We start from the raw sequence: 27,827 nt of genomic DNA, 5'->3' as shown, positions 1-27,827 counted from the left end.
GCACCTCTGAATGGCGACATTATCTGGCAGAAGCAAACTACACGGAAGCCGGAGGTGGCGCTGTGCAGTGAGGTGTTCAGGTTGAGTCTGCTGGAGGATGGCAGAAATGTCATGGGGAGCCAGAATAGTGAGGGGATGACCTAGCACAACGTCAGATGTGACGTTTAGAAGAGAGCTGGCAGCATGGATAGCTCTGACACAGGAAGGGGCTGCTCTGGCTACTGGGTCCAGTCTCTTTGTATGGTAGGACTTTGGGGTCATTCAGGGTCACAGTGACTGGTGGGACACTGAGGTATCCAATATCCTGGGGTCCTCTGGCCCAGAGAGTATTGGGGATGAGGTGCAAAATGGTTTGCAGCGAATCCCCTTGCTCATATGAATCGGTGCAGAATTTTATTGTCAGACATCCGGCAGCCGTGGGTGTCACATAATTTGAGTGAAAACCACAAAGACCAAGAAGCGAGACAGTTTCTTATCAGAAAGAGGAGCTTAACTAACAGCAGAAACTAACATTTCTGTGAAAAGAAAAAAGGTGGGGGTCAACTGATCCCCCGCAGCTGTCCTGCAGTGTGGTGAAATGATCTGCTATTTAGCTTTTGTCCATTTCTGTAGTTGTTCTATAAAGAATTCTCCAGACTCATGATCCCGGGGGTCAAAGTTAGCACCTTTAAGTTCAGGGATGTGGATTTGATCCATTATCAGTGTGGAGTATTCACCTGTCTTGTTTTCCACTATACTTTGCAGGTCCGACATTGTGCACCCATAGGTTTGATGCACTTGGGACAGTTTCCTGAAAAAGGGCATGGGATGGGTCTCAGGGTCAGGCAGTAAATTCACTAAGGTGAATAACTGCTGTGGGGTGAAAGACACATATTTTGGTGGTCCCTGTGGCCGGTTAAGTGCTAGGGCTTCTCTCAGTGTCTCAAGGTTTCCCTGCTCAATTTTTTGCAAGTTCTTTTGTAACTCTGTAATCTGACCCTGCAGTATTTGATCTTGTGAACGTCGTGATGGGCGCACGGTCATGGGTACAGTCCACTGTGGTGCCAGGGGTAAAGTTGGCGGATCACCGTAGTCTGTCGGGGTACCCCGCGAAGGAGTCTGCACATTACCCGGTGCATTTTGTATGCCCATTGTGGATTCTGCAGCACCGTCTGCATCCCCCTGTTCTGCTTCATCAGGTTGCCCCCCTACCATTATAGGAGTAAGGGTGGCAGGTGAGTGGGGTAGCATGAATGTACCGTCCGGGTTTATCATCGGGTACAAGGTAGTAGGAAGGGGCAAGGGTGACATAGGAGTGACGGGGGGGTCCGGACCGAATGATATTAAAGGTCCGTTCATGGGCGTTGCCTGGGGACAAGATGGCGCTGTAGCTAACACGGGAAGTGATGGGACGTGCCGGGGAGTAGTTACCAAGGTGTGGTTTTGTGGGTGGGGAACCCCACAGGGAAGGCACGTATCACGGGAGGAGGGATTCTGTTGACCACATGTTTTGCAGGTCCACCCACCTGCTCTCTTCCCGGCGCCATTATAGGGTGGTGGCTAGTCATGTATCAATGCAACACCAGGCTTACAGAAATATCTCTGTCTTTTCTCATCAAAATTTAGTTCCCCCCCGGTCTGTTTAAATTCTTTACTACAGTCCAACCACACACGGACCATGTCTGTCAATTAATCATCTTCTAACTTCCCTCTCTTCTCGTTTAACAACACTTGCCAGGTAGCACTACATAGGATGCCTCCTTTACAGACACCTTTAACTCTTCTCCAACTTACTTAATCCTTTTATGAGGATGCCTCCTTTACAGACACCTTTAACTCTTCTCCAACTTACTTAATCCTTTTATGAAACGTTTGCCTCTCCTGTCCGCCACGTACTGTTCAGGTGAACAGTAACCCTTCGGGACACTTTCCTCATTTCCCATTATCTCTCGTACCTACTGAAGCCGCCTAAAGACCTCCTGTATAGAGTAATCACTGGACGTGAAGACCTTTGAGTCCCGGTCAGCACACTCTGGGCTACCGCGAACCGCTCTCCACCCATCTGTGATCGTCCCCTTTATGGAGATTCGAGTCAGACACCGGGCTGAACTCCGATACAGGAACACAGGAGAACTCCGTGTCTCAGTCAATGATACTTGTCAACAGGGTCTTCACAACTTATAGGCACAACACAGTACATCAAGACTTTAAGAAAACATATGGGGTTCTTACTTTCATGCCCTCGAGGACGTCCCAGACTGCCTCCGCACCCCTCCCTCAGACGAACACCAAGAGGCTACACCAGGGGACACTTTATAGGCAAGATGACTCAATTTTCCTACCTCATATCACGGGTTGCGATCCCGGTGTCCGTTAGTGCGCCTCTCCTCGTCTGGTCTCTGGGGGTACGGGAACAGAGGGTCCAATCCTCGAGCCCCACGTTGGGTGCCAAAATTGTTCTGGTTCTGACAAAGCTGCCAGTTCAGTTGATGTACTGCTCCAAATTAATTAATTAAGATACGTGCACGGAGAGATCAGACAGACAACTCACTACATGGAGTTAATCAGTATCTCTGGTTTATTTCTGAAAACAACATGGGTTTCACGAGAGGAGGGAGTGAGGGGGGGGGGTGAAAGATAAAGTATATATTTTCTATTGGCTATGAACTCTCTACTTTTCTGTAACCTTGACGGCCAGAGGAAATTCCTCCTCACTCCCCCCCTTGTTCCTGGGTGAAACCGTTACTTCTTTCTTTGTAGCTGCTTGCTTGAGCTGAACGGAAACCACAAAGAAACACATGATAAAAACACAAAGTAAGATTCTAGTTTATAGGTGTAGGCTGAATGCCTGGCCGCCATCTTAGCTCAACAAGCAAGTATCCATTTGTATCTATAGTCCATAACAATAGCTGTACAGGGGGAAGTCCTGAGCTCTCCGGGCGGGGTGCCCCTGTTAGTAGTGGGGGAGGCTCCAGCAGGGCAGGGTACAATGTCCGGCCTCTGATAACTGTACAGGGGGCAGTCCTGAGCTCTCCGGGCGGGGTGCCCCTGTTAGTAGTGGGGGAGGCTCCAGCAGGGCAGGGTACAATGTCCGGCCTCTGATAGCTGTACAGGGGGCAGTCCTGAGCTCTCCGGGCGGGGTGCCCCTGTTAGTAGTGGGGGAGGCTCCAGCAGGGCGGGGTACAATGTCCGGCCTCTGATAACTGTACAGGGGGCAGTCCTGAGCTCTCCGGGCGGGGTGCCCCTGTTAGTAGTGGGGAGGCTCCAGCAGGGCAGGGTACAATGTCCGGCCTCTGATAGCTGTACAGGGGGCAGTCCTGAGCTCTCCGGGCGGGGTGCCCCTGTTAGTAGTGGGGGAGGCTCCAGCAGGGCGGGGTACAATGTCCGGCCTCTGATAACTGTACAGGGGGCAGTCCTGAGCTCTCCGGGCGGGGTGCCCCTGTTAGTAGTGGGGGAGGCTCCAGCAGGGCGGGGTACAATGTCCGGCCTCTGATAGCTGTACAGGGGGCAGTCCTGAGCTCTCCGGGCGGGGTGCCCCTGTTAGTAGTGGGGAGGCTCCAGCAGGGCGGGGTACAATGTCCGGCCTCTGATAGCTGTACAGGGGGCAGTCCTGAGCTCTCCAGGCGGGGTGCCCCTGTTAGTAGTGGGGGAGGCTCCAGCAGGGCGGGGTACAATGTCCGGCCTCTGATAGCTGTACAGGGGGCAGTCCTGAGCTCTCCGGGCGGGGTGCCCCTGTTAGTAGTGGGGGAGGCTCCGGCAGGGCGGGGTACAATGTCCGGCCTCTGATAGCTGTACAGGGGGCAGTCCTGAGCTCTCCGGGCGGGGTGCCCCTGTTAGTAGTGGGGAGGCTCCAGCAGGGCGGGGTACAATGTCCGGCCTCTGATAGCTGTACAGGGGGCAGTCCTGAGCTCTCCGGGCGGGGTGCCCCTGTTAGTAGTGGGGAGGCTCCAGCAGGGCGGGGTACAATGTCCGGCCTCTGATAGCTGTACAGGGGGCAGTCCTGAGCTCTCCGGGCGGGGTGCCCCTCTTAGTAGTGGGGGAGGCTCCAGCAGGGCGGGGTACAATGTCCGGCCTCTGCTAGCTGTACAGGGGGAAGTCCTGAGCTCTCCGGGCGGGGTGCCCCTGTTAGTAGTGGGGGAGGCTCCGGCAGGGCGGGGTACAATGTCCGGCCTCTGATAGCTGTACAGGGGGCAGTCCTGAGCTCTCCGGGCGGGGTGCCCGTGTTAGTAGTGGGGGAGGCTCCGGCAGGGCGGGGTACAATGTCCGGCCTCTGATAGCTGTACAGGGGGCAGTCCTGAGCTCTCCGGGCGGGGTGCCCCTGTTAGTAGTGGGGGAGGCTCCGGCAGGGCGGGGTACAATGTCCGGCCTCTGATAGCTGTACAGGGGGCAGTCCTGAGCTCTCCGGGCGGGGTGCCCCTGTTAGTAGTGGGGGGGGCTCCAGCAGGGCGGGGTACAATGTCCGGCCTCTGATAGCTGTACAGGGGGCAGTCCTGAGCTCTCCGGGCGGGGTGCCCCTGTTAGTAGTGGGGGAGGCTCCAGCAGGGCGGGGTACAATGTCCGGCCTCTGATAGCTGTACAGGGGGCAGTCCTGAGCTCTCCGGGCGGGGTGCCCCTGTTAGTAGTGGGGAGGCTCCAGCAGGGCGGGGTACAATGTCCGGCCTCTGATAGCTGTACAGGGGGCAGTCCTGAGCTCTCCGGGCGGGGTGCCCCTGTTAGTAGTGGGGAGGCTCCAGCAGGGCGGGGTACAGTGTCCGGCCTCTGTTAGCTGTACAGGGGGCAGTCCTGAGCTCTCCGGGCGGGGTGTCCCTGTTAGTAGTGGGGGAGGCTCCGGCAGGGCGGGGTACAATGTCCGGCCTCTGATAGCTGTACAGCGGGCAGTCCTGAGCTCTCCGGGCGGGGTGCCCCTGCTAGTAGTGGGGGCGGCTGTGGTGACGTCTCTCTGTGTTGTCAGCGGTGGAGCTCGCCCGTGTGGCCTTCCCTGCGGAGGTGGTGAAGCTGGAGGAGTCCTGGGGCGATTACCTGGTGCAGCAGAAGCAGCTGGACGCCGCCATCAATCACTACATCGAGGCCGGGTGAGCGCCAGGCGTTGGGTCTGGGGGTGATATCATTGAACAGGTTTCCCAGAACTCATTGACGGTCTATCCTCAGGGTAGGTCGCCATTATCGGATCAGTGGAGATCCATCTCGCGGACCCCCAACAATCAGCTGATGCTCCAGAACTGCACAGCTCTGTATAGTGGGCGGACTGGTTAACATGGAAGTGAATGGGAGCAGCGCTGCAGTAACCAGCACAGAGTACAGAGCTGTGTGGTTCTGGAGAACCTGCAACACTTCTGGGAAACCACTCTACGGTTCTGGCAGTTATATTATTGGGGTTCGGCTGGGTATTATTAGGGTTCAGGCAGTAATATTATTGAGGTTCGGCTGGGTATTATTAGGGTTCGGGCAGTTATATTATTAGGGTTTGGCAGTTATATTATTGGGGTTCGGCAGTTATATTATTGGGGTTCGGCTGGTCTATTATTAGGGTTCGGGCAGTTATATTATTAGGGTTTGGCAGTTATATTATTGGGGTTCGGCAGTTATATTATTGGGGTTCGGCTGGGTATTATTAGGGTTCGGGCAGTTATATTACTGGGGTTCGGCTGGTCTATTATTAGGGTTCGGGCAGTAATATTATTGGGGTTCGGGCAGTTATATTATTGGGGTTCGGCTGGTCTATTATGGTTCGGGCAGTTATATTATTGGGGTTCTGCTGGTCTATTATTAGGGTTCGGGCAGTTATATTATTGGGATTCGGCTGGTCTATTATGGTTCGGGCAGTTATATTATTGGGGTTCTGCTGGTCTATTATTAGGGTTCGGGCAGTTATATTATTGTGGTTCGGCTGGTCTATTATGGTTCGGACAGTTATATTATTGGGGTTCGGCTGGTCTATTAGGGTTCGGGCAGTTATATTATTGGGGTTCTGCTGGTCTATTATTAGGGTTTGGCAGTTATATTATTGGGGTTCGGCTGGTCTATTATTGGGGTTCGGGCAGTTATATTATTGGTGTTCGGCTGGTCTATTATTAGGGTTCGGGCAGTTATATTACTGGGGTTCGGCTGGTCTATTATTAGGGTTTGGCAGTTATATTATTGGGGTTCTGCTGGTCTATTATTAGGGTTTGGCAGTTATATTATTGGGGTTCGGCTGGTCTATTAGGGTTCGGGCAGTTATATTATTGGGGTTCGGCTGGTCTATTATTAGGGTTCGGGCAGTTATATTATTAGGGTTTGGCAGTTATATTATTGGGGTTCGGCAGTTATATTATTGGGGTTCGGCTGGGTATTATTAGGGTTCGGGCAGTTATATTACTGGGGTTCGGCTGGTCTATTATTAGGGTTCGGGCAGTAATATTATTGGGGTTCGGGCAGTTATATTATTGGGGTTCGGGCAGTTATATTATTGGGATTCGGCTGGTCTATTATGGTTCGGGCAGTTATATTATTGGGGTTCTGCTGGTCTATTATTAGGGTTCGGGCAGTTATATTATTGGGATTCGGCTGGTCTATTATGGTTCGGGCAGTTATATTATTGGGGTTCTGCTGGTCTATTATTAGGGTTCGGGCAGTTATATTATTGTGGTTCGGCTGGTCTATTATGGTTCGGACAGTTATATTATTGGGGTTCGGCTGGTCTATTAGGGTTCGGGCAGTTATATTATTGGGGTTCTGCTGGTCTATTATTAGGGTTTGGCAGTTATATTATTGGGGTTCGGCTGGTCTATTAGGGTTCGGGCAGTTATATTATTGGTGTTCGGCTGGTCTATTATTAGGGTTCGGGCAGTTATATTACTGGGGTTCGGCTGGTCTATTATTAGGGTTTGGCAGTTATATTATTGGGGTTCTGCTGGTCTATTATTAGGGTTTGGCAGTTATATTATTGGGGTTCGGCTGGTCTATTAGGGTTCGGGCAGTTATATTATTGGGGTTCGGCTGGTCTATTATTAGGGTTCGGGCAGTTATATTATTGGGGTTCGGCTGGGTATTATTAGGGTTCAGGCAGCTATATTACTGGGGTTCTGCTGGTCTATTATTAGGGTTCAGGCAGTTATATTATTGGGGTTCGGCTGGGTATTATTAGGGTTCAGGCAGCTATATTACTGGGGTTCTGCTGGTCTATTATTAGGGTTCAGGCAGCTATATTACTGGGGTTCGGCTGGTCTATTATTAGGGTTCGGGCAGTTATATTACTGGGGTTCGGCTGGTCTATTATTAGGGTTCGGGCAGTTTTATTACTGGGGTTCGGCTGTTCTATTATTAGGGTTCGGGCAGTAGTATTATTGGGGTTTGGCTGGTCTATTATTAGGGTTCGGGCAGTAATATTATTGGGGTTCGGCTGGTCTATTATTAGGGTTCGGGCAGTTATATTATTGGGGTTCGGCTGGTCTATTATTAGGGTTCGGGCAGTAGTATTATTGGGGTTCGGCTGGTCATCAGGCCTTGTGTCCCCTCAGGTGCTCGGTAAAGGCCATTGACGCTGCATTAGGCGCTCGGCAGTGGAAGAAAGCCATTCACATCCTGGAGCTGCAGGAGCCGCGGACGGCCAGTGACTACTACCTGAAGATTGCGCAGCATTACTGCTCTGTGCAGGAGTATGAGGTACTGTAGTCACATCATAGGGGTTCATCACCTGCAGGACATCTGGCTGTATGTGAGCGTCTGCTCCTCAGCACCATGGTGCTGCGCCCCTCATCTCCTTCTCTTCTGCTTCCAGCTGGCTGAGCAGTTGTATATCAAGGCCGGGAGGAGCAAGGAGGCGATTGACATGTACACACAGGCCGGCCGCTGGGAGCAGGCACACGCGGTAGGTCGGCGGTTATATGCATGGCAGTAGGCGGGTGGGGGTAGCAGGGACAGGACATCAGAGATAAGAGCAGCGGCCTGCAAGCTGACTGACCTCTGCTATCTCAGGAACAACTGCACATTTTTTATAAAGACTAATTGAAAAAATAAATTGTAGCCCAAAATGTTTAAAATACAATCATAAAAAAATAGGTTTCCATGGCCTTTAACCTTCCCATGCCGGGCACATACATGTGACATGTTCTGCCTTCATTCACAGCTGGCCGTGAAGTTCATGAACCCAGAAGACGTGTCTGTCCTGTATGTCACCCAAGCCAAGGAGCAGGAGAAGCAGGGGCACTACAGGGAGGCCGAGAGGTAAGGAGCCGCCACAACGATCGCAGTCCATATCATTGTCCCGGTCCATGGGCCGCGGGTATTCAGTCAGGCACAGATGGACCTGTTAGATGGCCCCGCACTGGGCTGGACCCCACACTGTGTACATGATATGATGTCCTGCGCGTGCTGTCACATATTACATACAAAGCTCCAGTCTCCTCCTACTGTGACTCGTGGCTGATACATGTACGTTATACTCCTCAGTATATATACAGACGTGGACAAAATTGTTGGTACCCTTTGGTCAATGAAAGAAAAAGTCACAATGGTCACAGAAATAACTTTAATCTGACAAAAGTAATAATAAATTAAAATTCTATAAATGTTAACCAATGAAAGTCAGACATTGTTTTTCAACCATGCTTCAACAGAATTATGTAAAAAAATAAACTCATGAAACAGGCATGGACAAAAATGATGGTACCCCTAGAAAACACAGAACATAATGTGACCAAAGGGACATGTTAATTCAAGGTGTGTCCACTAATTAGCATCACAGGTGTCTACAACCTTGTAATCAGCCATTGGGCCTATATATATGGCTCCAGGTAATCACTGTGTTGTTTGGTGATATGGTGTGTACCACACTCGACATGGACCAGAGGAAGCAAAGGAAAGAGCTGTCTCAAGAGATCAGAAAGAAAATTATAGACAAGCATGTTAAAGGTAAAGGCTATAAGACCATCTCCAAGCAACTAGATGTTCCTGTGAGTACAGTTGCACATATTATTCATAAGTTTAAGATCCATGGGACTGTAGCCAACCTCCCTGGACGTGGCCGCAGGAGGAAAATTGATGACAAATCTAAGAGACGGATAATCCGAATGGTAACAAAAGAGCCTAGAAAGACTTCTAAAGAGATTCAAGGTGAACTTCATGCTCAAGGAACATCAGTGTCAGATCGCACCATCCGTCGTTGTTTGAGCCAAAGTGGACTACATGGGAGACGACCAAGGAGGACACCATTGTTGAAAACGAATCATAAAAAAGCAAGACTGGAATATGCCAAACTACATGTTGACAAGCCACAAAGCTTCTGGGAGAATGTCCTGTGGACAGATGAGACAAAAATCGAAGTTTTTGCCAAGGCACATCAGCTGTATGTTCACAGACGAAAAAATGAAGCATATCAAGAAAAGAACACTGTCCCTACTGTGAAACATGGAGGAGGCTCTGTTATGTTCTGGGGCTGCTTTGCTGCGTCTGGCACAGGGTGTCTTGAATCTGTGCAGGGTACAATGAAATCTCAAGACTATCAAGGAATTCTAGAGAGAAATGTACTAGCCAGTGTCAGAAAGCTTGGTCTCAGTCGCAGGTCATGGGTCTTGCAACAGGACAATGACCCAAAACACACCGCTAAAAACACCCAAGAATGGCTAAGAGGAAAAAATTGGACTATTCTAAAGTGGCCTTCTATGAGCCCTGACCTCAATCCTATTGAGCATCTTTGGAAGGAGCTGAAACATGCAGTCTGGAAAAGGCACCCTTCAAACCGGACACAACTGGAGCAGTTTGCTCATGAGGAGTGGGCCAAAATACCTGCTGAGAGGTGCAGATGTCTCATTGACAGTTACAGGAAGCGTTTGATTGCAGTGATTGCCTCAAAAGGTTGCGCAACAAAATATTAAGTTAGGGGTACCATCATTTTTGTCCATGCCTGTTTCATGAGTTTATTTTTTTACATAATTCTGTTGAAGCATGGTTGAAAAACAATGTCTGACTTTCATTGGTTAACATTTATAGAATTTTAATTTATTATTACTTTTGTCAGATTAAAGTTATTTCTGTGACCATTGTGACTTTTTCTTTCATTGACCAAAGGGTACCAACAATTTTGTCCACGTCTGTATATGTTATATGTTATACTCCTCAGTATATATATGTTATATGTTATACTCCTCAGTATATATATGTTATATGTTATACTCCTCAGTATATATATGTTATATGTTATACTCCTCAGTATATATATGTTACATGTACGTTATAGTCCTCAGTGTATATATATATATATATATATATATATATATATATATATTCACCAAATGAAGAGGCAGCACTTCCAGTCATCGGTGATAGGGTGACGACCCCAAACTTTATTCCCAGCAACGTTTCGGCCTTCTCTCTGAGGCCTTTGTCAAGCTACAACAATGCTAAAATGTGGGCTCTATATACCCACAATTCATTACAAAATCAGTGCAATTAATGAAAACCAGTGTAGACAATTAAGTCACATGACCATCCAACACTATATTGTCACATGACTATACAAGTGCAAATCTTATTTATATCACATAATAAAACCATCATACAGCGTATTTCACATAATAATCAAAGTAGGTCATACATCATATGTGTCGCATATCATAAATGCGATGTACAGACATCAATATACAAAATATTACATCCAGTGTTCACTATCTCCTAGGTGGTCACAAGTGTACTAACCATAAAGAGTTAAAATCATTATACAGCTGTATCTTATTATTAAAATCGGTGAGACCAACCGTCATGGCGTAGCCCAGTGTGCCTGCTTCAGCGTCTCCCCGTCTGTCAGGCGCATGCGCCGCGACGAGCGTCATGCGTCACCCTCCCCATATGGCCGCGTCATCACGCACGCTCCCTGGAACGCAACATCGCCCAGTGGAACGCATCGCTGACGGAGCGGCCACAGGGGGCAGGGCAAAGACAGACACCCATCCGGATCGCATTACCAGGCGTCTGGGGGGCGTGTTAGTAACCTAGGTGACGACATAGACAGCTATCCCAGAAGGGGACCAGACATAGTCACTCAGCACAATCAAGGGACCGACATAAGATGGAAAAGCAACGATGGGTACAATAGGGGTCATCACCATATTAACGGCAAATATAGCCGAAATGGTGCCTTCCCCCTTGTCACCATCATTGTCACCAGAGATTTGAGGAAAATAGAAGAACCTTTGTCTTACAGTTGGACCGGACCGTATATGGACTACCCCAGTGTGCAAGCTTGATGGTGACCATAGATTGCTGTTCGGGAGGGGCTACCATGACAGGTCACAAACTGCACGTCAAGATTATCCGACCGGCAATTTTTCCAGAGGAACTGAGAGGCAATTTCTGGCCGGGAATCTGTAAGCCAGACGGCCTCTTTATCTATACTATAGTATTAGGCAGGGAGATGGGAAGGATTCCTCCCTCTATATCTGCATACTAGCTAAAAATGGCAGCAATGATGGTGACAAGGGGGAAGGCACCATTTCGGCTATATTTGCCGTTAATATGGTGATGACCCCTATTGTACCCATCGTTGCTTTTCCATCTTATGTCGGTCCCTTGATTGTGCTGAGTGACTATGTCTGGTCCCCTTCTGGGATAGCTGTCTATGTCGTCACCTAGGTTACTAACACGCCCCCCAGACGCCTGGTAATGCGATCCGGATGGGTGTCTGTCTTTGCCCTGCCCCCTGTGGCCGCTCCGTCAGCGATGCGTTCCACTGGGCGATGTTGCGTTCCAGGGAGCGTGCGTGATGACGCGGCCATATGGGGAGGAGGGTGACGCTTGACGCTCGTCGCGGCGCATGCGCCTGACAGACGGGGAGACGCTGAAGCAGGCACACTGGGCTACGCCATGACGGTTGGTCTCACCGATTTTAATAATAAGATACAGCTGTATAATGATTTTAACTCTTTATGGTTAGTACACTTGTGACCACCTAGGAGATAGTGAACACTGGATGTAATATTTTGTATATTGATGTCTGTACATCGCATTTATGATATGCGACACATATGATGTATGACCTACTTTGATTATTATGTGAAATACGCTGTATGATGGTTTTATTATGTGATATAAATAAGATTTGCACTTGTATAGTCATGTGACAATATAGTGTTGGATGGTCATGTGACTTAATTGTCTACACTGGTTTTCATTATTTGCACTGATTTTGTAATGAATTGTGGGTATATAGAGCCCACATTTTAGCATTGTTGTAGCTTGACAAAGGCCTCAGAGAGAAGGCCGAAACGTTGCTGGGAATAAAGTTTGGGGTCGTCACCCTATCACCGATGACTGGAAGTGCTGCCTCTTCATTTGGTGAATATACATGTTGGAGGACAAGCCAGCCTCTTTGAGGAATATTGCACCCAGCGCACAACGTCTGACTGTGCTGCTGCATCATCTGTTGTACTATATATATATATATATATATATATATGTTATATGTTATATGACGCAGTGGCTGATACATGTACGTTATACTCCTCAGTGTGTGTGTGTGATATACAGTACAGACCAAAAGTTTGGACACACCTTCTCATTCAAAGAGTTTTCTTTATTTTCATGACTATGACAATTGTAGATTCACACTGAAGGCATCAAAACTATGAATTATCACATGTGGAATTATATACATAACAAAAAAGTGTGAAACAACTGAAAATATGTCATATTCTAGGTTCTTCAGAGTAGCCACCTTTTGCTTTGATTACTGCTTTGCACACTCTTGGCATTCTCTTGATGAGCTTCAAGAGGTAGTCACCTGAAATGGTCTTCCAACAGTCTTGAAGGAGTTCCCAGAGATGCTTAGCACTTGTTGGCCCTTTTGCCTTCACTCTGCGGTCCAGCTCACCCCAAACCATCTCGATTGGGTTCAGGTCCGGTGACTGTGGAGGCCAGGTCATCTGGCGCAGCACCCCATCACTCTCCTTCATGGTCAAATAGCCCTTACACAGCCTGGAGGTGTGTTTGGGGTCATTGTCCTGTTGAAAAATAAATGATGGTCCAACTAAACGCAAACCGGATGGAATAGCATGCCGCTGCAAGATGCTGTGGTAGCCATGCTGGTTCAGTATGCCTTCAATTTTGAATAAATCCCCAACAGTGTCACCAGCAAAGCCCCCCCCACACCATCACACCTCCTCCTCCATGCTTCACGGTGGGAACCAGGCATGTAGAGTCCATCCGTTCACCTTTTCTGCGTCGCACAAAGACACGGTGGTTGGAACCAAATATCTCAAATTTGGACTAATCAGACCAAAGCACAGATTTCCACTGGTCTAATGTCCATTCCTTGTGTTCTTTAGCCCAAACAAGTCTCTTCTGCTTGTTGCCTGTCCTTAGCAGTGGTTTCCTAGCAGATCTTCTACCATGAAGGCCTGATTCACACAGTCTCCTCTTAGCAGTTGTTCTAGAGATGTGTCTGCTGCTAGAACTCTGGGTGGCATTGACCTGGTCTCTAATCTGAGCTGCTGTTAACCTGCGATTTCTGAGGCTGGTGACTCGGATGAACTTATCCTCCGCAGCAGAGGTGACTCTTGGTCTTCCTTTCCTGGGGCGGTCCGCATGTGAGCCAGTTTCTTTGTAGTGCTTGATGGTTTTTGTGACTGCACTTGGGGACACTTTCAAAGTTTTCCCAATTTTTCGGACTGACTGACCTTCATTTCTTAAAGTAATGATGGCCACTCGTTTTTCTTTACTTAGCTGCTTTTTTCTTGCCATAATACAAATTCTAACAGTCTATTCAGTAGGACTATCAGCTGTGTATCCACCTGACTTCTCCACAACGCAACTGATGGTCCCAACCCCATTTATAAGGCAAGAAATCCCACTTATTAAACCCGACAGGGCAGACCTGTGAAGTGAGGACCATTTCAGGTGACTACCTCTTGAAGCTCATCAAGAGAATGCCAAGAGTGTGCAAAGCAGTAATCAAAGCAAAAGGTGGCTACTTTGAAGAACCTAGAATATGACATATTTTCAGTTGTTTCACACTTTTTTGTTATGTATATAATTCCACATGTGATAATTCATAGTTTTGATGCCTTCAGTGTGAATCTACAATTGTCATAGTCATGAAAATAAAGAAAACTCTTTGAATGAGAAGGTGTGCCCAAACTTTTGGTCTGTACTGTATATATATTATACTCCTCAGTATATATATGTTATACTCCTCAGTATATATATGTTATACTCCTCAGTATATATATGTGTTATACTCCTCAGTATATATATGTTATACTCCTCAGTATATATATGTTATACTCCTCAGTATATATATGTTATACTCCTCAGTATATATATGTTATACTCCTCAGTATATATATGTTATACTCCTCAGTGTATATATGTGTCATACTCCTCAGTGTATATATGTCATACTCCTCAGTATATATATGTTATACTCCTCAGTATATATATGTTATACTCCTCAGTATATATATGTTATACTCCTCAGTATATATATGTGTTATACTCCTCAGTATATATATGTTATACTCCTCAGTATATATATGTTATACTCCTCAGTATATATATGTTATACTCCTCAGTATATATATGTTATACTCCTCAGTATATATATGTTATACTCCTCAGTATATATGTTATACTCCTCAGTATATATATGTTATACTCCTCAGTATATATATGTGTTATACTCCTCAGTATATATATGTTATACTCCTCAGTATATATATGTTATACTCCTCAGTATATATATATGTTATACTCCTCAGTATATATATGTGTTATACTCCTCAGTATATATATGTTATACTCCTCAGTATATATATGTTATACTCCTCAGTATATATATGTTATACTCCTCAGTGTATATATGTGTCATACTCCTCAGTGTATATATATATGTGATATGACACGGATGTTGATGAGTTCCTCACTGTCACAGATTATACATCACGGTGGATGAACCGGATCTCGCGATCGCAATGTACAAGAGACACAATTTACATGAAGACATGATCCGTCTGGTCACCAGGCATCACCCGGACCTCTTGATGGACACCCACCTGCACTTGGGCAAGGTAAGTGCTCTCACAGTTGGGGTCTTGCTCTCTGAGCCCCTCACCCTGGCAGTAATCTCCATGCGGTCTGTCTGCAGGAGCTGGAGGCCGGGGGGCGTCTGCGGGAGGCTGAGTACCATTACCTGAAGGCCAAGGACTGGAAATCCACTGTGAATATGTACAGAGCAGCTGATATGTGGGAGGAGGCGCACAGGGTAAGTGCAGCGTCATGGCCGCCTCCGTTATTCACACCGTCACTTACATCTACATGACGAGATGCTTTCTGGTACTGCAGGTGGCAAAAGCGCATGGAGGGGCCAACGCTCATAAACATGTCGCTTACCTCTGGGCAAAGAACCTGGGAGGAGAGGCGGCTGTGAAGCTACTCACCAAATTCAGCCTCGTGGAGACCGCCATCGACCATGCCACTGAGAACGGGTGAGTGCAATGGTGGGGGCATCACCTACAGTAACCTGAGAAACCTGACTGATTGTGCAGTGTGTGTCCCGAGAGTCCGCCCAGACATACATGTAGTATGTAATGTGTGCACTACGTGGGTAGGACACGTCTTCTCTCCTGCCCCAGTCTCCAGGCAGTTTGGCGCTATAGATATACATGTAGTCTGTAATGTGTGCACATCCCCCCTCTTGCCCCAGTCTCCAGGCAGTGCGAGGTGCAGACATACATGTAGTATGTGATGTGTGCACTACACGGGTAGGACACGTCTTCTCTCCAGGCAGTGCGAGGTGCAGACATACATGTAGTATGTAATGTGTGCACTACATGGGTAGGACACGTCCTCCCTCCTGCCCCAGTCTCCAGGCAGTATGATGCTGCAGACATACATGTAGTATGTAATGTGTGCACTACATGGGTAGGACACGTCTTCTCTCCAGGCAGTGCGAGGTGCAGACATACATGTAGTATGTAATGTGTGCACTACATGGGTAGGACACGTCCTCCCTCCTGCCCCAGTCTCCAGGCAGTATGGTGCTGCAGACATACATGTAGTATGTGATGTGTGCACTACATGGGTAGGACACGTCTTCTCTCCAGGCGGTGTGAAGCTGGCGTTCTGCATTTTCCTAAGGGGCCTTCACACAACTGTATCTGATACCGGCCGTATGCAGACCGCATCACAGTAGGGCACCCTTGACTTCAATGGGTCCGGGGTCGGCATGTTGCAGTACGGTACGGGACACGTCCTATGTTCGGAGCGGCTGCACGGATGCTGATGCACACGAAAGCCCTTCCTGATCCCTAATCCTGTACATCTTCCCTTTCAGCACATTTGATTTTGCCTTTGAGCTGGCCCGTCTGGCAACGAAAGAGAAGCTTCCAGAGATCCACCTGAAATACGCCATGTTCCTGGAGGACGAGGTAAGACCACCACATACACTGAACACGTGTAACCAGCCTGGGAGCGCTGCATACAGCGGGGATGCCGACCACATGTATGTGGGAAGTGTCTGTATCACCGGCCACGTCTGCTGTGTACATCTGTTTCTGGTAGAGGTCAGTTGGCGGTGTCCGTCACACTTCACGTGTATAGCAGCAGGCGCCGCACTCTGTAGGGGCAGGGGTAGGGCCCACATGGCGTTTCATGCCAACGATGTGTGAGCTGGAATAGGAGGCCAGGATCCATTCTCCTAGGGTCCTAGATAGAACCGGCCCTGCATCTTCTTCTTCTTCTTCACAGGGAAAATTTACTGAAGCTGAAGGTGAATTTGTTAAAGCCGGGAAACCCAAGGAAGCCGTTCTCATGTAAGATCTGATTGTAACTAGTAATGTCCACTGCCCTGGGGGTGGGGGGCCTCAGGACATGTGCACACCTCTGTATACGTGTCCTCATATAGCATGTCCTCTGCACACCTCTGTATACGTGTCCTCATATAGCACGTCCTCTGCACGCCTCTGTATACGTGTCCTCATATAGCACGTCCTCTGCACACCTCTGTATACGTGTCCTCATATAGAACTTCCTCTGCACACCTCTGTATACGTGTCCTCATATAGCATGTCCTCTGCACACCTCTGTATACGTGTCCTCATATAGCATGTCCTCTGCACACCTCTGTATACGTATCCTCATATAGCATGTCCTCTGCACACCTCTGTATACGTGTCCTCATATAGCATGTCCTCTGCACACCTCTGTATACGTGTCCTCATATAGCATGTCCTCTGCACACCTCTGTATACGTGTCCTCATATAGCATGTCCTCTGCACACCTCTGTATACGTGTCCTCATACAGCATGTCCTCTGCACACCTCTGTATACGTGTCCTCATATAGAACTTCCTCTGCACGCCTCTGTATACGTGTCCTCATATGGAACTTCCTCTGCACACCTCTGTATACGTGTCCTCATATAGCACGTCCTCTGCACACCTCTGTATACGTGTCCTCATATAGCACGTCCTCTGCACACCTCTGTATATGTGTCCTCATATAGAACTTCCTCTGCACACCTCTGTATACGTGTCCTCATATAGCATGTCCTCTGCACACCTCTGTATACGTATACTCATATAGCACGTCCTCTGCACACCTCTGTATACGTGTCCTCATATAGCATGTACTCTGCACACCTCTGTATACGTATACTCATATAGCACGTCCTCTGCACACCTCTGTATACGTGTCCTCATACAGCATGTCCTCTGCACACCTCTGTATACGTGTCCTCATATAGCATGTCCTCTGCACACCTCTGTATACGTATACTCATATAGCACGTCCTCTGCACACCTCTGTATACGTGTCCTCATACAGCATGTCCTCTGCACACCTCTGTATACGTGTCCTCATATAGCTTGTCCTCTGCACACCTCTGTATACGTGTCCTCATACAGCATGTCCTCTGCACACCTTTGTATACGTGTCCTCATATAGCACGTCCTCTGCACACCTCTGTATATGTGTCCTCATATAGAACTTCCTCTGCACACCTCTGTATACGTGTCCTCATATAGCATGTCCTCTGCACACCTCTGTATACGTGTACTCATATAGCACGTCCTCTGCACACCTCTGTATACGTGTCCTCATACAGCATGTCCTCTGCACACCTCTGTATACGTGTCCTCATATAGCTTGTCCTCTGCACACCTCTGTATACGTGTCCTCATACAGCATGTCCTCTGCACACCTTGTATACGTGTCCACATATAGCACGTTCTCTGCACACCTCTGTATACGTGTCCTCATATAGCACGTCCTCTGCACACCTCTGTATACGTGTCCTCATACAGCATGTCCTCTGCACACCTCTGTATACGTGTCCTCATATAGCACGTTCTCTGCACACCTCTGTATACGTGTCCTCATATAGCACGTCCTCTGCACGCCTCTGTATACGTGTCCTCATATAGCACGTCCTCTGCACGCCTCTGTATACGTGTCCTCATATAGCATGTCCTCTGCACACCTCTGTATACGTGTCCTCATATAGCACGTCCTCTGCACGCCTCTGTATACGTGTCCTCATATAGCACGTCCTCTGCACGCCTCTGTATACGTGTCCTCATATAGCATGTCCTCTGCACACCTCTGTATACGTGTCCTCATATAGCACGTCCTCTGCACACCTCTGTATACGTGTCCTCATATAGAACTTCCTCTGCACACCTCTGTATATGTGTCCTCATATAGCATGTCCTCTGCACACCTCTGTATACGTGTCCTCATATAGCACGTCGTCTGCACACCTCTGTATACGTGTCCTCATATAGCATGTCCTCTGCACACCTCTGTATACGTGTCCTCATATAGCATGTCCTCTGCACACATGTCCTCATATAGCACGTCCTCTGCACACCTCTGTATACGTGTCCTCATATAGCACGTCCTCTGCACACCTCTGTATACGTGTCCTCATATAGCACGTCCTCTGCACACCTCTGTATACGTGTCCTCATATAGCATGTCCTCTGCACGCCTCTGTATACGTGTCCTCATATAGCATGTCCTCTGCACACCTCTGTATACGTGTCCTCATATAGCACGTCCTCTGCACACCTCTGTATACGTGTCCTCATATAGCACGTCCTCTGCACACCTCTGTATACGTGTCCTCATATAGCACGTCCTCTGCCCAGTCATGATGTGACTCCTCAGTGATCAGCACTCCTGGGGTAGTAGCTCTTGGACAGGTGTTACCTCACATTGTCCCCCTCTCCTTCAGGTATGTCCACAACCAGGACTGGGATGCGGCTCAGAGGGTGTCTGAGCTGTATGACCCGGACAGTGTCGGGGACGTGCTCGCAGGCCAGGCTCGCTTCGCCTTTGAACAGAAGGATTTCCAGAAGGCAGAAGCGTTCTTGCTGCGTGCACAGAGACCTGAGCTCGCCGTGAAGCATTATAAGGTAGCGTCTCATAGAACCAGGATGGCTCCATCCCTCCTGAGTTTGCACACTTGTGATTATTTCTGGTTTTCTACATAGGAAGCGGGCATGTGGAGCGACGCCATCCGGATCTGCAAGGAGTATATCCCGGCCCTACTGGAGCAGCTGCAGCAGGAGTATGAGCGGGAGGGCATGAAGAAAGGAGCCAGGTCAGTCTTCTCCTTACATTATTAGTGGGTCTGGTGGAAAGAGGAGCTACACCTCACCGCGTGTCTTCATACATCTCCATCATGTCTACACCTCACCTCGTATCTTCATACATCTCCATCATGTCTACACCTCACTGCGTGTCTTCATACATCTCCATCATGTCTACACCTCGCCTCGTATCTTCATACATCTCCATCATGTCTACACCTCACCTCGTATCTCAATACATCCCCGTCATGTCTACACCTCACCTCGTGTCTTCATACATCCCCGTCATGTCTACACCTTGCCTCGTGTCTTCATACTTCCCCGTCATGTCTACACCTCACCTCGTATCTCAATACATCCCCGTCATGTCTACACCTCACCTCGTGTCTTCATACATCTCCATCATGTCTACACCTCGCCTCGTGTCTTCATACATCTCCATCATGTCTACACCTCACCTCGTATCTTCATACATCTCCATCATATCTACACCTCGCCTCGTATCTCAATACATCCCCGTCATGTCTACACCTCACCTCGTGTCTTCATACATCCCCGTCATGTCTACACCTCGCCTCATGTCTTCACACATCACCATCATATCTTCATACACCTTGCCTTATGTCTTCATACGTCCTTATCATGCCTACACACTGGCCAGCGTCGTGCTTTCAGCCTTTTGTAATGGGAAACTACTTCACCCAACAGAGGAACAGAGGCTTTAGTGGAGCAGGGCCGGGAGTGGGAGCAAGCGGGAGAATATGCCCGAGCCGTGGACTGCTACCTGAAAGTGAAGGACCTGGAAAGCACAGAACTGATGGAGAAATGCTGGATGAAGGTTGAAGACGTCTACGTCCTTTTCCTTTTCATTGCTTTTTTTCTTGGTTTATTTGGCGGCTGCTCTCTCTTTACACATCATTTATTAGCATCTACATGATGTCATCGGTTGTTGGTTGTTGTTGGTCTCCAGTCTGTTCTCTCAGGTTGTCCAGATGGATGTAGGTTGACTTCATGATCTTTGGTGCTCTTGTATCTGCTGCCAGGTTCCTACGTTCCCTGATTCACATGTTCTATCGCTGATATCCTGTATATTGCTTCATCTTTCCAGGCGGCGGAGTTATCCATCAAATTCCTGGTTCCAAGCAGAAGTTTAGAAGTGATTCATCTCGTTGGCCCTAAGTTGATCTCTGCTGGAAAACACAATGCGGTGAGGACAATCGGGCCCAGAAATGTACAGGAAATGATTGGGGGCTCTCCAGTATCAGAAGGATGGACGAGACTTGGATAGTCAGGGATCTTTCCTACATATAGATGACAACCAGTACTCTTCTGAGTCCAGAAGATGGACAGGGCTCAGGATAGTGGGTGGTTGTCCCCTCCTGTATATATAGTAGAGGGGGAGAGGTTTCCATTGTCTAACAAGAGCTGGAAATAAATAATTTTTTTCTCACATGTGATTAGGCTGCGGAGTTGTATCTGAACATGGACCTCATTAAGGAAGCAATTGATTCCTTTATAGATGGAGAAGAGTGGAACAAAGCCAAGAGAGTGGCCAAGGAGCTGGACTCCAGGTATTGTCTCCATGCAGAATACACAGAACCAAAATGAGGGTCGGAGAAAGAGGAGAGGGACGCATAGTGAGGGGTGGAGAAAGACAAGGGATGCATAATGAGAGGGGGATAAAGAGGCGAGGCATGCCTAGTGAGGGGTGGAGAAAGAGGCGAGGGATGCATAATAAGAGATGGAGAAAGAGACAAGGGACGCCTAGTAAGGGGTGCAGAAAGAGACGAAGGATGCCTAGTAAAGGGGTGGGGAAAGTGAGTAGGGACGCCTAGTGAGGGGTGGAGAAAGAGGCGAGGGACGCCTAGTGAGGGGTGGAGAAAGAGGCGAGGGACGCCTAGTGAGGGGTGGAGAAAGAGGCGAGGGGCGCCTAGTGAGGGCTAAAGAAAGAGGCGAGGGGCGCCTAGTGAGGGCTGGAGAAAGAGGCGAGGGGCGCCTAGTGAGGGCTGGAGAAAGAGGCGAGGGGCGCCTAGTGAGGGCTGGAGAAAGAGGCGAGGGGCGGCCTAGTGAGGGCTGGAGAAAGAGGCGAGGGGCGCCTAGTGAGGGCTGGAGAAAGAGGCGAGGGGCGCCCAGTGAGGGCTGGAGAAAGAGGCGAGGGGCGCCCAGTGAGGGCTGGAGAAAGAGGCGAGGGGCGCCCAGTGAGGGCTGGAGAAAGAGGCGAGGGGCGCCCAGTGAGGGCTGGAGAAAGAGGCGAGGGGCGCCAGTGAGGGCTGGAGAAAGAGGCGAGGGGCGCCTAGTGAGGGCTGGAGAAAGAGGCGAGGGGCGCCTAGTGAGGGCTGGAGAAAGAGGCGAGGGGCGCCTAGTGAGGGGCTGGAGAAAGAGGCGAGGGGCGCCTAGTGAGGGCTGGAGAAAGAGGCGAGGGGCGCCTAGTGAGGGCTGGAGAAAGAGGCGAGGGCGCCTAGTGAGGGCTGGAGAAAGAGGCGAGGGCGCCTAGTGAGGGCTGGAGAAAGAGGCGAGGGGCGCCTAGTGAGGGCTGGAGAAAGAGGCGAGGGGCGCCTAGTGAGGGCTGGAGAAAAGAGGCGAGGGGCGCCTAGTGAGGGCTGGAGAAAGAGGCGAGGGGCGCCTAGTGAGGGCTGGAGAAAGAGGCGAGGGGCGCCTAGTGAGGGCTGGAGAAGAGGCGAGGGGCGCCTAGTGAGGGCTGGAGAAAGAGGCGAGGGGCGCCTCGTGAGGGCTGGAGAAAGAGGCGAGGGGCGCCTAGTGAGGGCTGGAGAAAGAGGCGAGGGGCGCCTAGTGAGGCTGGAGAAAGAGGCGAGGGGCGCCTAGTGAGGGCTGGAGAAAGAGGCGAGGGGCGCCTAGTGAGGGCTGGAGAAAGAGGCGAGGGGCGCCTAGTGAGGGCTGGAGAAAGAGGCGAGGGGCGCCTAGTGAGGGCTGGAGAAAGAGGCGAGGGGCGCCTAGTGAGGGCTGGAGAAAGAGGCGAGGGGCGCCTAGTGAGGGCTGGAGAAAGAGGCGAGGGGCGCCTAGTGAGGGCTGGAGAAAGAGGCGAGGGGCGCTAGTGAGGGCTGGAGAAAGAGGCGAGGGGCGCCTAGTGAGGGCTGGAGAAAGAGGCGAGGGGCGCCTAGTGAGGGCTGGAGAAAGAGGCGAAGGGCGCCTAGTGAGGGCTGGAGAAAGAGGCGAGGGGCGCCTAGTGAGGGCTGGAGAAAGAGGCGAGGGGCGCCTAGTGAGGGCTGGAGAAAGAGGCGAGGGGCGCCTAGTGAGGGCTGGAGAAAGAGGCGAGGGGCGCCTAGTGAGGGCTGGAGAAAGAGGCGAGGGGCGCCTAGTGAGGGCTGGAGAAAGAGGCGAGGGGCGCCTAGTGAGGGCTGGAGAAAGAGGCGAGGGGCGCCTAGTGAGGGCTGGAGAAAGAGGCGAGGGGCGCCTAGTGAGGGCTGGAGAAAGAGGCGAGGGGCGCCTAGTGAGGGCTGGAGAAAGAGGCGAGGGGCGCCTAGTGAGGGCTGGAGAAAGAGAACAGCGAGCGATGTTTGTGAGAAATGAAGAGACAGAGAAAGAGGCGAGGGACGCCTAGTGAGGGCTGGAGAAAGAGGCGAGGGACGCCTAGTGAGGGCTGGAGAAAGAGGCGAGGGGCGCCTAGTGAGGGCTGGAGAAAGAGGCGAGGGGCGCCTAGTGAGGGCTGGAGAAAGAGGCGAGGGGCGCCTAGTGAGGGCTGGAGAAAGAGGCGAGGGGCGCCTAGTGAGGGCTGGAGAAAGAGGCGAGGGGCGCCTAGTGAGGGCTGGAGAAAGAGGCGAGGGGCGCCTAGTGAGGGCTGGAGAAAGAGGCGAGGGGCGCCTAGTGAGGGCTGGAGAAAGAGGCGAGGGGCGCCTAGTGAGGGCTGGAGAAAGAGGCGAGGGGCGCCTAGTGAGGGCTGGAGAAAGAGAACAGCGAGCGATGTTTGTGAGAAATGAAGAGACAGAGGAAGAGTTTAGTATGAAGGGTGAGGGGCGCACAGGCAGGGACTTGCATGAACCCTTCATGTCCATCACACTGTGATCATATTTTTCGCTCAGGTATGAGCAGTATGTGGATGAGAGATATAAGGATTACCTGAAGAACCAGGGAAACGTGGACTCGGTGAGATGAGCGCACATTATACAGATTGTATAGGGATAGTCATCTGTGCTCCCTAATGTCTCTGTACCGCTCCATGTGACATCTCCTCTCTACATGGGACATCCCCCCATCCTCTGTACCGCTCCATGGGACATCCCCCCCCATCTTCTGTACCGCTCCATGTGACGTCTCCTCCTCGCTCCATGTGACTCCCCCATCCTCTGTACCGCTCCATGTGACTCCCCCCATCCTCTGTACCGCCTGTGTCATGTCCCCGTGCACTGTATGAAGTCCTCTGTGCCACTCTGCGTGACATCTCCTCCCTCGCTGTCTGAGGACACTTCTGTACTCTCCTCATTTTATTTTGTATTGTGTTTCCAGCTTGTCGGGGTTGATGTCATGGCTGCTCTCGACATGTATGCTGAGCGCGGGCAGTGGGAGAAGTGTATAGCTATCGCTGGGAAGCAGGTGAGGAGAGAGCGCAGAGCAGGGTTATAAACCAGCAGAGGATGCTGTGGACGGACACCGCTCGGCCATGCTGGGCAGTGCACCTCAGTAGTGGACAGCACCGGAGAGAAACCACAACACTAAGATTACGTTCACAGTTTTAATAAACACATGTGTCCAGGCCGAGCCCAGGTTAGTGGAGAGAGTCCAGCCTCTTAGTAGCTCTACCAGATGCTTCAGTCCTATCTGGACCTTTCTCATCGGCATGTGTGTAGAGCCTGGTTCAGGACTGGAACCTCTGGTAGAATTACTCTGCTTTATGTCTACTGACCTGGACAACTGTGTGTATAACCAACTGTCTTCTGGATCTGTATGACTGCTGAGGCCTCTGCAGGCACCATACATGAGCAGGCCAGGTGTAGTAGACAGCAGGCACGTATTGACCTGAGTATCTTTATCACAGAGTTACAAGGTGCTCCATAAATATGTCGCCCTGTTTGCCACACATCTCATCAAAGATGGAAACTGGGAGAAAGCGCTTGCCTTGTATGTCCAGCACGGAGCTCCAGCTAATGCCCAGGTACGTTTACTTCAAGAGAAGATCCTCCCCTGCACCTTGTACCTCACAGCCCATGTTATGTACCTGACCTGCTCTGTGCTTCTCACATACTTCATTATGCATGTTCTTTACCTCACCGTCCATCTTCTCCTGTACGTCATCTGCTCTGTGTACTCTCACCTCCATGTCCTCTGTACCTCACCTGCTCTGTGCTCCTCGCATACCTCACTGTCCATGTCCTCTGTACCTCACCTGCTCTGTGCACCTCACATAACTCACTGTCCCGCACCTGCTCTGTGCTCCTCGCATACCTGTGTCCATGTCCTCTGTACCTTACCTGCTCTGTGCTTCTCGCATACCTCACTGTCCATGTCCTCTGTACCTCACCTGCTCTGTGCTCCTCGCATACCTCACTGTCCATGTCCTCTGTACCTCACCTGCTCTGTGCTCCTCGCATACCTCACTGTCCATGTCCTCTGTACCTCACCTGCTCTGTGCTCCTCGCATACCTCACTGTCCATGTCCTCTGTACCTCACCTGCTCTGTGCTCCTCGCATACCTCAGTCCATGTCCTCCATACCTCACTGTCCATGTCTTCTGTACCTCACCTGCTCTGTGCTCCTTGCATACCTCACCGTCCATGTCCTCTGTACCTCACCTGCTCTGTGCTCCTCGCATACCTTACTGTCCATGTCCTCTGTACCTCACCTGCTCTGTGCTCCTTGCATACCTCAGTCCATGTCCTCCATACCTCATTGTCCATGTCCTCTGTACCTCACCTGCTCTGTGCTCCTTGCATACCTCAGTCCATGTCCTCCATACCTCACTGTCCATGTCCTATGTACCTCACCTGCTCTGTGCTCCTCGCATACCTCAGTCCATGTCCTCCATACCTCACTGTCCATGTCCTCTGTACCTCACCTGCTCTGTGCTCCTCGCATACCTCACCGTCCATGTCCTTCATTCATTATCTTTAGATGTTCTAACTGTTTATGTTGCACTTTCTTGACCAGAACTTCAACATCTATAAACGGATCTTCATTGAGATGGTGAACAGTGAGGGAATGAACTGTGCAGAAGTGTACCACACGTGGGCAAACCTCCGAGACATGCTGTACAACCTGGTAAGACTGCAGTTATGTTGGTGGGGTGACTTCCAGTGGTGCCTCATCTATGCAGAGGATATCCAGAGCACCACGCTTGAGGGGTCTCTGCAGGCACCTACAGTCTCTTGTCTTTGACAGTGCGAGAATCTGATGAAGTCCAGTGAAGTGAATTCTCCAGCGCATCAGGAGTTTGAACAGATGATGCTGACCGCCCATTATTACTCCACCCGTTCCGCATCCCAGGGAGTCCAGCAGTTGGTGAGAGCATGAACCCAAACTTCCGAGCACTGTCCTCTGCTGCTCCTCTCCCGTTCCTGCTCTATTCCCTTCATCATCTCTTCACCTTCCTCACGTTTTGACTCTTCTTAATCTCAGGACGTTGTAGCTGCAAAGCTCTGTGTCTCTTTGCTGCGTCACACGGATCTTCTCCCTGCAGACAAGGCCTTCTATGAGGCTGGAATGGCGTCGAAGGTAATAGTATATGTGTGTGTCGTGAGTGAAAGACACCATTAGAATGGAGGCAAATAGATCAGATCTGGTGCAAAGAAAGCGTGTAGCAGTGGGTTACAGCCATGCTCTCCCGGACAGGTGGAAGCAGACTGGTTTCTGTGGGCAACTTCTACTCTTACAATTGTCTCCCTCCTAAGCCATGTTTTGCTTTTTCTGTGCTCCTGCAGGCGATGGGATGGGAAAACTCGGCCTTCATCTTCTTGAACAGATTTTTGGACCTGGTAGATGTAAGTAATAACGTGTCTACTGGAGGGTATAAGCTGTAAGTACGAGGGATCACTGGAGGACATTGCAGGAAAGGGTACAGTCTCAGCACTGTGTATGTGGTCATGCTAACCCGTGTCAGTTATCCAGACTATTACAATACACAAGGTGTCATCTTCTGTTGTGTCCTTCACAGGCCATCGAGGAGGGGAACCTGGATGCCCTCGACCACTCAGATTTCCAGTCTACAGATATTCCCTTCGAAGTTCCGCTCCCTGCAAAACAGCACATTCCGGTGAGATCACAAATCCAGCCGCTGCTCACTGTCCTTACGTTGTGCATGTGGGCGTCTCTGTATAAGGCTGATGCTACGGGGGGGCTTTGGCTAAACGTTGCAGCGACCCCAGAATCCCCAAAATGCTGAATTTGTGGCCATTCTGAGGTCACTATTTTGGCAGCTTTCCAGTCGCACTTCAAGCCCGTTCACTTCCATTGTGTTGGAGGCTGCAGCGCTTGACGCCGCCAGGCACCATCTATCCCCAGCCTAACTGTTATGACTACTTTGCCAGGTGGAAAAGCGAGAGGAGGTGAGAGAATGGGTGCTGGCCGTTTCCATGGACCAACGAGTGGAGCAAGTCCTTCCAGTTGATGAGAGGGGCGTCTATGAGGCGTCGTTGGTGGCCGCCAACAGCGGGATCCGGTCGCTTCCTTGTGTGATCACAGGTGAGGTGGCCATGTTGCTGATGCGACAGTTCTGAGATAAGTGGTTCTCTGATGTCTCCTTCCTCATGACTGACCGCCACGGGAGAAGTCTAATGTGTGATGTCGCGTCTCCTCCCGCAGGGTATCCCGTGCTCAGGAACAAGGTAGAATTCAAACAGCCGGGCAAAGCCGCAAACAAAGAAGACTGGAACAAATTCCTCATGGCTATTAAGGTAAATAAGAATTTCCACCCTCTGACAACTGCACACATCCTCATCTTTTCCTGACAACCTTCTTCAGGCTCTCGTTTTCCTTTCTGATGAGTACTCTGTTCTGCCATCCACAGACCAGCCACAGCCCAGAGTGCCAGGATGTGCTGAAGTTCATCAGTCGGTGGTGCGGAGCCCTCCCTAACACCAGCTTCTCCTTCCAGTGAGAAGAGCCCAGTTCTGTTGTAATAAATGCTGTGACGTGCTATGTTACTGGTCTTCTCTGATCATTCAAAGCTGGACACAGTGCAAATGTGCAGGCCAAGGAGACCACGTGTATGCTAGCCCCTCCCAAATAGTCTGACCACCAATTCTACATACAGGAGGCGACCACATGGGTCGTAGCCCCCCCCCCACAGTGACTGTCATCAGTAGATTGGGCAAAGGGGTTGTCTGGTTTCTGATATTA

General features: G+C 50.1%; 1 protein-coding gene across 1 annotated transcript; it reads left to right on the top strand.

The window, feature by feature from the left end:
* Positions 1 to 217: 217 nt before the first annotated feature.
* On the top strand, positions 218 to 27,631 carry IFT172 (intraflagellar transport 172; the record flags this gene model as incomplete). Its single annotated transcript, XM_044273897.1, has 26 exons — positions 218 to 243; positions 4,931 to 5,051; positions 7,479 to 7,623; positions 7,739 to 7,828; positions 8,087 to 8,184; positions 14,882 to 15,017; positions 15,095 to 15,211; positions 15,292 to 15,434; positions 16,283 to 16,376; positions 16,696 to 16,760; positions 19,184 to 19,364; positions 19,443 to 19,552; positions 20,250 to 20,379; positions 20,650 to 20,748; positions 21,003 to 21,112; positions 23,579 to 23,642; positions 24,003 to 24,089; positions 24,532 to 24,648; positions 25,641 to 25,751; positions 25,872 to 25,991; positions 26,109 to 26,204; positions 26,411 to 26,470; positions 26,644 to 26,742; positions 27,017 to 27,170; positions 27,291 to 27,382; positions 27,496 to 27,631. Coding segments are annotated over 26 exons (2,755 nt in total), but the record flags the coding sequence as incomplete, so codon positions are not given.
* Positions 27,632 to 27,827: the final 196 nt, after the last annotated feature.

Source organism: Bufo gargarizans, unplaced genomic scaffold (assembly GCF_014858855.1).
Source record: "Bufo gargarizans isolate SCDJY-AF-19 unplaced genomic scaffold, ASM1485885v1 original_scaffold_1301_pilon, whole genome shotgun sequence".
Taxonomy (NCBI): Eukaryota; Metazoa; Chordata; class Amphibia; order Anura; family Bufonidae; genus Bufo; species Bufo gargarizans.
Note: the sequence above shows the minus strand (reverse complement) of the source record. Positions and strands in the feature narration are given on the sequence as shown.